Below are 10,370 nucleotides of genomic sequence, written 5' to 3' on the forward strand. Positions count from 1 at the left end.
GGCTTGCTTGGAGACTCTTTCTCTTTATTTTGGGATTGTTCTCTTTTTGACATTTACAAATTTAATAAATTTATAAACTTTATAAAATAATTTCTTGTGTATAAAAAATATTATTTAAAAAACCAAGAATAGAATTGATTTCATAATAATAATAATAATAATAAGTATTTCATAAAATATATTTTCATTGTTATACTAAAATGTTAACTTAAATATATATAAATTATTATTAGAGATAAAATAATTGTTTGTGTTAAAAATAATATTATGTGAAAAAAATAATAATATCATTAATTATGTATAATTAAATAAGATTCTTTTTCTTTCTCTTATAAAGATTAAATATATTTTCATTGTTATATTAAAAGATAATGTTAAGATAAATATTGATAGTTATTATTTTTGAAACTGTTTATTTTAGAAAATAATATCAGGAAAAAAATTAGTTATGAGTAATTGAAAAAGATTTTTGTTTCTTTATTCTTTAAAAATTTCATTGTTATAATAAAAAGATAATTTTATATAAGTTGTTACTAAGATAAGTATTAGTAGTATTATTTTCATTGTTATACTAAAATGTAGATTACTAATTACAAAATTCATTTATTTAGTTTAAATTTCAAACAATAATTAAAACAAAGTTTCAAAAATTATCAATATTTATCTTAGTAATGATGTATATAAGATTATCTTTTAGTATCACGATAAAAAATAAAATATATTTAATATATAATAAAGAAAGAAAAAAAATCTTATTTAATTACACATAACTAATGATATTATTTTTAAACAAAACAATTTTAAAAATAATAACTAACCATATCTATATCTAATAACAAATATATATACATAAAAGATAGCATTTTAGTATGAAAATGATAATATATTTTATAAAAATACTTATTATTAGTATTATTTTGACATTAATCATTTGGTTGTTAGCTTTTTCTAAATAACAGCTTTTTATACAAAGAAATTATTTTATTATGTTTGTAAATTTATTAAATTTGTAAAATAATAATTTTAATATCAATATTTTAGATAATAAAAAAAAGAAGGATAAAGATATTTAGACAACATTTTTTTGAAAACATTTAAATATCATTATACGTGTCATTGTGTGATTGGTTTATGATGGAGTCATTGTGTCATTTAGACCAATTACACAATGACACATATGATGATGTTCAAATGTTATCAAAAAATGTTGTATCATTAAAAAAAAGAATGGGTGTATAAGAAACTTTTTATGATTGTAAAATTATGAAATTACCTCTGGATTATTTTTTTGTTTTGTAGGTTCTGTATAATTATATAGATGTTGATTCTTCACCTAGAAAAGAGGGGAGATATCTTGTGGTGGACAGAAAGGATTATTATAAATAGGACTGGGAAAAAATAACTGATATTGTAGTTAACTGTATTATATTGTTCTAATTTCAGTTCAATTGTTTCATCTTATCAAGAAAATTTTATTTAATAATAAAATATAAATAAAAATAACTGTTCACATAAAAAAATAATAATTAATTTTTTAAAACAACTTTTTTATCACAAAATTTATATTTTTATATTTTTTAAGTTATATATATATATATATATATATATATATATATATATATATATATATATATATATATATATATATATATATATATTTATACATATATTTATATTTTTTTATTAATAAAATAAATAAATAATAAAATAATTTTTAATAATAAAAGAAATATAAATAAAATAGAAAATAATAATATTAAATAATTAAAAATCAATTTTAAGATACTTATGAATAAAATAAAATAAATATTAAAATAAATTTCAAGAACATGTATTGTTATACTATTTAGTTTAAAAATTAGTATAATTCAGTTTAAAATTAGTATAGTTACTAGTTCAGTTTAGTGTACATTGTAGTTTAGTTAAAATTAATGTAGTTTACAATTTAGTTAATAGTTCAGTGTAATTTACAATTCAGTTAATAGTTTAGTTCAGTTAGTGCAATTTACAGTTCAGTTAATAGTTTAGTTAGTTTAATTTACAATTCAGTTAATAGTTCAGTTCAGGTACGGTAATTTAGTACAATTCAGTATAGTTCAGTTTGATAAAACAAAAAACAGTTCAGTTTGTCTGAACTGTTTTAAGTTCAGTTTGTCTGAACTGTTTTAGGTTCAGTTTGTCTGAACTGTTTTACAGTTCAGTTCAGTTTGATAAAACAAAAAACAGTTCAGTTTGTCTGAACTGTTTTAAGTTCAGTTTGTCTGAACTGTTTCAAGTTCAGTTTGTCTGAACTGTTTCAAGTTCAGTTTGTCTGAATTGTTTCAGTTTTTAGCAGTACAGTCAGTTCGATTTGCCCACCCCTAATTATAAAACACAAAAATAAGTGTAATATGAGAAAAATAATAAATAATAAAAAATAATAACAATAATATTTTGTATTTTTCAACATCGAATCATTCTTCCAATATCTCTCTTTCCATTAATACCACTTAAAATATTTATATCTTTTTTCTGTCTATTTAGGTATCATTTAGTATTTGAGGGGTTCACATTCAAGTTTTCTATAATAAGACTGAAAGACTAAATCTACTCATTTAATTAATTTAATGGTATCAATATGTTTTCTCATCAAAATTTCAAAACCTCTTTCTGATATTTCTTCACTATTATCTGGCGTTGGTTACAGTGATGCGTGATAAGATGCCACCAAAAGCTAAGGCAAGAAAATAGGAATCTCCACTTCCCAAGTTGCACCAAGGGGGTCAAAACCCGAACGGAAAGGCAAGGAAGAGTTATTGGAGTTTCTTTCCACTGAAGAATGAGAATCCAACATAAGAACGTGGAATTTAAAAGTGATCACTAGAGAAAAAACATGCCCAAATTCCTATAACAACAGCATTATATTTGAGATAAGAATAATCTCTTAAGGTAATGACATAAACCAGAACCCCACCATTTTCATCTTTGCCTTTCGATACCCTTTTGTTAAAGCCCAGACCTTTCTCCTCTCAGATTTGTGAAGGAGGTGGGGGAGGGGATAGAACAGGGAGAAACATAGGAGAGAGAAAGTTAAAGCACAAATGTGAGGTTCTTGTTGAAACACACAAGTGTTTTGTTTTTCTCAAATTTGTGTTTTGTTTGTATAGATTTGTAGATTCAGTTGCATGCATAGATTTTGGTTCACACATATTTCTCTCTCTCTCTCTCTCTCTCTCTCTCTCTCATAACTTTACCTTTCTATCCTCAGGATTATGAAGTGGTAAGGAACTAATCAGCCACAGACCCAAAATCCAACCAAAGCTTCCTCCTTTTCTCCAATGGCAACTTGGGTTTTATCAGAATGTGGTTTAAGGCCTCTTCCTCCTGTATTTCCACGGCCAACACGGCCCATTGTGTGCCAAAAGCCTTCAAAGTTTAGATTTTTTAACACAATTAAGGGAGTGGCAGATCTGAAGCTCCAACCAAGAGGGTTTACAAGTTGCAACTACAGGGAGAGAAGGTGGGAATTGGGAGTGAGTGCACCACTGAAGGTTGCCACCAGCGAGGGAGAAGAAGAAAGTGTCAATGGCGTTAATGGGGTTGAAGAGGAGCTACCTGAATTTGACCCTAGTGCACCACCACCCTTCAAATTGGCAGATATCAGGGCTGCCATTCCCAAACACTGCTGGGTGAAGGACCCTTGGAAGTCCATGAGTTATGTAGTGAGAGATGTCATTGTGGTTTTTGCGTTGGCTGCTGCTGCAGCTTATCTCAACAACTGGATAGTTTGGCCTCTCTACTGGGCTGCTCAGGGAACCATGTTCTGGGCCCTCTTTGTTCTTGGTCATGATTGGTAATAGCAATTTCTTATTGATATCTCCATTTTTGTTTTACTAATGTAGATCTAGATTTAATTGTTGATTGGCCTTTTTGGGGTGGCATAGTTGGATTTCAGAAGCTTGTTGTAATAACCATGGTTGGTGTTTTGGATCTTTCAGTGGTCATGGAAGCTTTTCAAACAATCCCAAGCTGAACAGTGTTGCCGGGCACTTGCTGCATTCATCAATTCTAGTTCCATATCATGGATGGTATGCTTGATTGTAGTCCCCTTTTTGTCTTTTGTTCATTGCTTATATCCTAAAATGCATCATTTTAAGCCTATGTTTTGAAACTGATAGTTTCATGAATTGTACAGGAGAATCAGTCATAGAACACATCACCAAAATCATGGCCATGTTGAAAATGATGAATCCTGGCACCCGGTAGGATGATCATCTTTGTTTGGGTTCTTATGGGAAATCTGGTTTTTGGTTCCAATATTTTATATTAAAGGGTTAAGTCAAAATATTCAATGTCAATCTTGCAGTTGCCAGAGAAAATTTTCAACAGCATGGACAATGTAACACGCACTTTAAGATTTAAAGTACCTTTTCCATTGCTTGCATATCCCATCTACCTTGTAAGTTGCAGTACCTAACAGTTTCAGCATAAATTTAAACATTTATTGTTAGTTGTTCTGGTGTGGGAATTCACCTTTGTTATGATCTTTCAATTCAGTGGAACAGGAGTCCTGGGAAGACTGGTTCTCATTTTGATCCAAACAGTGATTTGTTTGTCCCAAGTGAGAGAAAAGATGTTATCACTTCAACAATTTGTTGGACAGCTATGGCTGCCTTGCTTGTAGGTTTGGGATTTGTGATGGGTCCAGTTCAATTGCTTAAGCTTTATGGCATTCCCTATGTGGTAAGTTCCTTATCTTTTTTTTTTTTTTTTTTTTTTTTTTAACTATGAAATAAAAACTTCATTCAGAATAAGTCTTTCTTTTTGACTAACAACCAAATCCTTATTTGACTTCTATAATTGCAGCTTTTTGTTATGTGGTTGGATTTGGTGACTTATTTGCATCACCATGGCCACGAAGACAAATTACCTTGGTATCGTGGAGAGGTATCATTTCTTTCCTTTTTCTTTCATTTTCAAGAAAATGTTTGTTCAACTTGGTTATTTCATTTCACCATTTTTAGAATCAAGGACAAGACTTAGATGTAATAGTTGCTTATGTATTTTGATTCTGCTATGCTAACCAGTTAAAGTTGAAATTTTACCTTGTTCATCTACATAATATATGTTTGCATCAAAGGTTAGCACAGGTTTCCAACTTGGAAACCTCTAATTTTGATTTTAGAACACCAAAAACACATAAGAAGTTGTCTATGTTTTGTTCATAGATAAACTAAAAAGATTATAGAGTTCTAGTATAGTCTTCTTCAGCTTGCTTCTTCAATGTCTGTGATGACTTGGAATTGGAAGTGACTTAAATTCAATCTTTCTTCTAAGTTTCATTCTTCACTGTGTTGAACAGGAATGGAGCTACCTTAGGGGTGGCCTTACAACTATTGATCGTGACTATGGATGGATCAATAACATTCACCATGACATTGGAACCCATGTCATTCATCACCTTTTCCCTCAAATACCACACTATCACTTAATAGAAGCAGTGAGTGTCCCTCTGCTGCACTTTTTTTGATGAATTAAAGGAATGGTAATTTTATACTAATTGCATACTCTTTGGAATTTGTCTTTGCTCCATTATAGACTGAGGCAGCTAAACCAGTTCTTGGTCAATATTACCGGGAGCCAAAGAAGTCCAGCCCTCTTCCATTTTACCTCATTGGAGAATTGCTAACAAGCATGAAGAAAGACCATTTTGTCAGTGACACTGGGGATATTGTGTACTATCAAACAGATCCTACAATTAGTAACTCATCTACATCACAGTAAAACTTCCATTTTTCCCTCTTGAAGACAGAGGGAGGCCACATAATATGTTGCTGCATATGACACTATTTCTGAACTCTGAAGATTTTGTCTGAGCTTATGCTCTCTGTGAGTCTAGCTGAATTTCTGATGAGGGAATGAATGAATGCATGACTGATTTGATTGTGACTGCATTGTTTTAGGCATGATCAGGGTGCATGTGTAAGGTTTTCTCCTTGAAGAACAAGGAATCTGTAAATTGCAAATTCTTGATGAAGGGTATGCTGTCTTCATCGATTTAATTAATATTTTTTGCTCAAACTCAAACACCAATGATGAATGATAATTGAATAGAATTGTATCAAAAGATGTCACTTTCTTTTTCTTATTACCTTCCTTTTGTATTCCTCTTCATTTAGTGGTTGTTGATATTTCTTTAGATAGTGTCTCAAATCATGTCATCTTGTAATGTCCCTTATTCAAGGTTCTTTTATTTTGGTCCAATTATATATATGTGATATTTTAATAAAGTTGAGTTTGAGAATTGTATGGGGGAAAAGTCTCTGAAACTGAAAGAGATTGAACGTAATGAAGACAAGGAAATGAGAGAACATTTTTGAATTGTTTGTTTCTTGGTTTTCAAAACATTTATTTTGATCAAGACATCAAAATTTAATAGATTTAGAATGAAAATTAATTGTGAAATAGTGTGAAATTGTTAAGAGTTTTGAAAAGTTAAGTGGTGAGAAAGAATGAAAGTAGCTCCTAGTTTCACTATTGCAAATACTTCCAATCATAATATTACCATCAATGAAAAACACTTGTACTCCACAGTGAAAGTAAATTAGAAAAGCACACATGTCCTGAAAAAGAAAAAAAAAATAAAAATCTAACATTCATTTTCATTCTGATAAGGATGTTTCAAAATAGAAATTTTGGAATCCTAAATGAAAGAAGATGATGCACTAATTTTTTGTGGAGGGCTAAACGAAATGTCCCATTTTTTTGTCTTTTGAAAAAAGGCCCAATTGAGCTAAGTGTCTTGAAATCCTTAAAATAAAGTGAATAATTTTCTACAAGGTACGTTTTTCACGTTTTGATTATTCAGAATGTGATAGCTGAGAGCCATAGAAAGTAGATGGTGGGTCTCTTTTCTGAGAAAGTTTAATGTTCATGTGTTAATTTTAATTGCTAGTGGGCAATAATAGAAAAAGTATGGTTCAGAATAGCCATTCTGGTGTGGAAGACATGGGACCACAGCCTCACAGCCCAAACTTAGTTGTATTTCTAACAATTTCCACCATTCATATCTTAACCCTATCATAATCTCTCTATCAGAGTATGCAGCCACGAAATTACCACACAAATGTAGAATTTTATTTTATTTTTGAAAAGTGTGTTTACTTGAAGGTGAGTAGTCTATTTAGTACAATAATTATTAAGATACTTTACTTTTTATTGGTAACAGAAAATAATAATTTTTTTTATTTAAACTTGATTAATAGTTGAAGTATATGCAATCAAAATTGTACCTGTTAATGCTACATTTTTCTTTAATATGTGATAACTTTTAAAGATTAAATATATGCTTAATTATTTTATTGTAATAAAGTTTAAACAAAATTAAAAGAATTAAAGTTTTTATATTAAAATTGTTTTTTTTTATTGTTCTAAAAAGTGAAATAATTCAATATTTATTATACTCAATAGAGTATATGTATCTTCACTTAAAATGAAATAAAAGTTGTTTAAATGTCTCATTTCATTTCATAATTGATGTGTTAATTATACTTATCTTCATTTTTTTTAAACAATTAGTATATAAATAAAAAATATATTTTAATATATTTTATGTATTGATATCCAAAAGTTTTTGTATACCAATATATTATGAAAAATCCGTCACAATCTTCATTGAATATTTGGTTAAATTACATTTTGCTATAAGACATATTAACATATAAATGTAATATTATATATGAAAATAAAATATTTCTATCTAATACTCAAATATCAAATGGGGACGTTAGAGACAAAAAAGATAATCATGAAATGTTTCTCTCTTAAAGCAAAGTCTAAAAAAATTGTACAACCTACTTCAAACAAAGGATTAAAAAAGCATGCCGCAAAGTTGACTTACACAAGGACTGTTGAGAGAAAGGAGAAACAGAAAATACAAGCATCAAGGTTACAAACTACAAACGCAGTTTAACAGACAAATATTCATGAAGCCTATAAATAGAAAATCTCTCAAGAAGAAAATCAAGAGGATATAATAGAGGATAGCCAAAGTGCACAAAGCTTACAACGACATATCCATCCTAAAGAGAAAAAGAGAGAAAAGAGATCAAAGAAAATAATACATCTTAGCTGAAGAAAAGAGAAGAAAAAAGAAAGAGATACTCGAGCTTAAGCGTCAAATCTCTTACTGCTGTAGGATTATAGAGAGAAACACTTGCGAGTGTTTAAACTGCATTGTATTGTAATCAAATCCTCTCGTAGAGATATTTAGTCTAAACTTATTGTAAGCAATCGTTGATTGCAATTCTGGGGAGAATTAAAATACTCACAACTAACTATTTTGAGTTGAGGAATCTAGGCGCAGTAGTCTAGTACTAGGAGTGGTTCGAATACTCAAGGAAATCTCAGCAGGGAGTTGAGTACCAAGAGTGGTGCAAATACTCAAGGAAATCTCGGCGGGATGCTGAGTACCAGGATTGGTGCAGATACTCAAAGGAAATCTCGGCGAGGTAGCTGAGTACCAGGAGTGGTGCTAATACTCATTTGTAATCGTGTGAAGATTATAGTGAAACCCTCTACGAAGGAGACTAGACGTAGCTCAGTTGGAGCAAACCAGTATGAAATCTCTTGTGTTATTCTCTCTTCTCTTTACTAAACTATCCTCTTAGAAAACCTGCAGTTGAGATTTAGATTTGAAAATATAAGAACTTTCAGGCTAAACGATCCTTTACTTTTAAAGGAAGTTCTTAGAAACACTGTAGTAAAAATTATTCTAAATAACATGACGATTTTTCAACGCTTATGTAGAAAAAATGATGCCTTGTATCTCAACCAAAAGGGGGAGGGGGGTTGAATTGGTTAGCTCTTCAAAAAATGTGTTCTTTTCAAAAGCTTTTCAAAATCTTTAAGTTTTCTTGAAATCAATATGATAAGTATATGAACACAACAATAAAAGAGAAGGAAGAGAAAGATCAATGCAGAGATTTATTACTGGTTCGGCCAAGCCTACATCCAGTCTTCCTTCAACAACCTTAGATGAAGGGAACCACTATATGATAGAGTTATACAATCAAGAATACAAAGGACTCCCCTCTCAATGAACACTCCTTCCCTAACTCAATATCACCTATAGTACAAGATGTGAATCACCTCACAATCTCACAACCCATAAAGCAATCCCAACTTTCTGTAACCTTTGGAGCAATCTCAACACTAAATGCATAACACACAAGTTCTTTTCCTGGCTCACAAAAATAGGGAACAAAATCCTCTTGATTGTAGAGTCAACACTGATCTTTAAAGAGTACACCTCAAGTGCAGAATATGATCAGCAATGTGTAAGCACAACTATCTTGTAGGAATCTTGATGATTTCCTTCCAAATGAATGATATTAGTTCTCCAAGAAGTCTAGGACGCTCTGATAAATCATTATTTTGTATTATTCACTTAGCTTTCCACACCAAATTGTATTAGTGAATTGTGTGTATTTCTCCATTATTGTCTCATTTTCACTATTTGGGCTTAATTTGGCAAGTAATTCTTATTGTTGATAGGAGGAGCTATGTGAAAGTTAAACCTAAATTAAACCCTTGTGTGTTTTTTTTGATGACAACAACAAAAATGTTTTAATCATTTCTTGCACAACAATTGAAATGTTTAACTGTGTTTATATGCTTGTTTGTGCTTGAACTGCTTAGTTTGCATACTTACTATGGTCATACATGAGTTATATCTGTGGTATGCATAACCATGGTTTTGAATGATAAAACACTTTGCACAATGCATATCTGTATGAAGTAATCGATTACAATGATTATGTAATCAGTTAGATTCATCATATATCAACAAATGCTTAACTATAGCAAACTACAAGTTTTAACCAATTACATTATATGGATAATCAATTAAAACTCGTGCCTTTGCTAATATTTGATTACTGAGTGCAGTGATGTGTTTTCAGCTATAAAAGTTTTCATATTTGCTTTAGTGTAATACTTAACTGATTACACTGTTTCTTGTTGGTATCGTAGGGGGTAATTTTTAAAAGAGTTTAGCGCAGCGGATTAAAACACAGAGAGCGTAAAGCGTATTAAGTCACAGTTGAAACGATTTTAGCCTTTTTTATAAAAACAATTTTCTTTCAGAAAATTTACCAAGCAGTTTATGTGCGTTAAAGTAAAATGAGTGTAGGGCATAAGAAAAGCACACAAGGATTTTTATACTGGTTCGATTCAACAGAATCTACGTCCAGTCGTTAATCACTACAAAGAGTGATTAATAGTTCCACTAAAAATGATTTAACAGATTACAATAAAAGGTACATAAATAGAATGAAAGGAACCACTCTACCAACTTGAAGAGAACCTGCTCCGGCAATCGACAAACGATT

At 30.3% G+C, this 10,370-nt stretch overlaps 1 protein-coding gene across 3 annotated transcripts; it reads left to right on the forward strand.

Annotated features, from left to right (window-relative positions):
- The first annotated feature begins 2,633 nt into the window (after nt 1-2,633).
- LOC106774181 (omega-3 fatty acid desaturase, chloroplastic) lies at nt 2,634-6,127 on the forward strand. Of its 3 annotated transcripts, none has more exons than XM_014661071.2 (9): nt 2,634-2,928; nt 3,248-3,832; nt 3,978-4,067; nt 4,175-4,241; nt 4,346-4,438; nt 4,537-4,722; nt 4,846-4,926; nt 5,342-5,479; nt 5,578-6,127. In XM_014661071.2, exons 2-9 carry the CDS (start codon nt 3,318-3,320, stop codon nt 5,761-5,763), a joined length of 1,356 nt encoding a protein of 451 aa, XP_014516557.1. In that variant the 5' UTR covers nt 2,634-2,928; nt 3,248-3,317; the 3' UTR covers nt 5,764-6,127. The 3 variants fall into 3 exon arrangements, with proteins under 3 accessions (XP_014516557.1, XP_014516556.1, XP_014516555.1); XM_014661070.2 differs by lacking the exon at nt 2,634-2,928 and adding an exon at nt 2,937-3,082; XM_014661069.2 differs by lacking the exon at nt 2,634-2,928 and having other exon boundaries at nt 3,102-3,832.
- The last annotated feature ends 4,243 nt before the right edge of the window (nt 6,128-10,370 follow it).

Source organism: Vigna radiata, chromosome 9 (genome assembly GCF_000741045.1).
Source record: "Vigna radiata var. radiata cultivar VC1973A chromosome 9, Vradiata_ver6, whole genome shotgun sequence".
Lineage (NCBI taxonomy): Eukaryota > Viridiplantae > Streptophyta > Magnoliopsida > Fabales > Fabaceae > Vigna > Vigna radiata.

Excerpts from the sequence above, each read along its gene's own strand:
- LOC106774181 (XM_014661071.2), top strand. The coding sequence starts at position 3,318 with ATGGCAACTTGGGTTTTATCAGAATGTGGTTTAAGGCCTCTTCCTCCT. Across the intron at positions 4,242-4,345 it reads ATGATGAATCCTGGCACCCG|TTGCCAGAGAAAATTTTCAA; the intron begins GTAGGATGATCA and ends TCAATCTTGCAG. Across the intron at positions 5,480-5,577 it reads ACTATCACTTAATAGAAGCA|ACTGAGGCAGCTAAACCAGT; the intron begins GTGAGTGTCCCT and ends GCTCCATTATAG.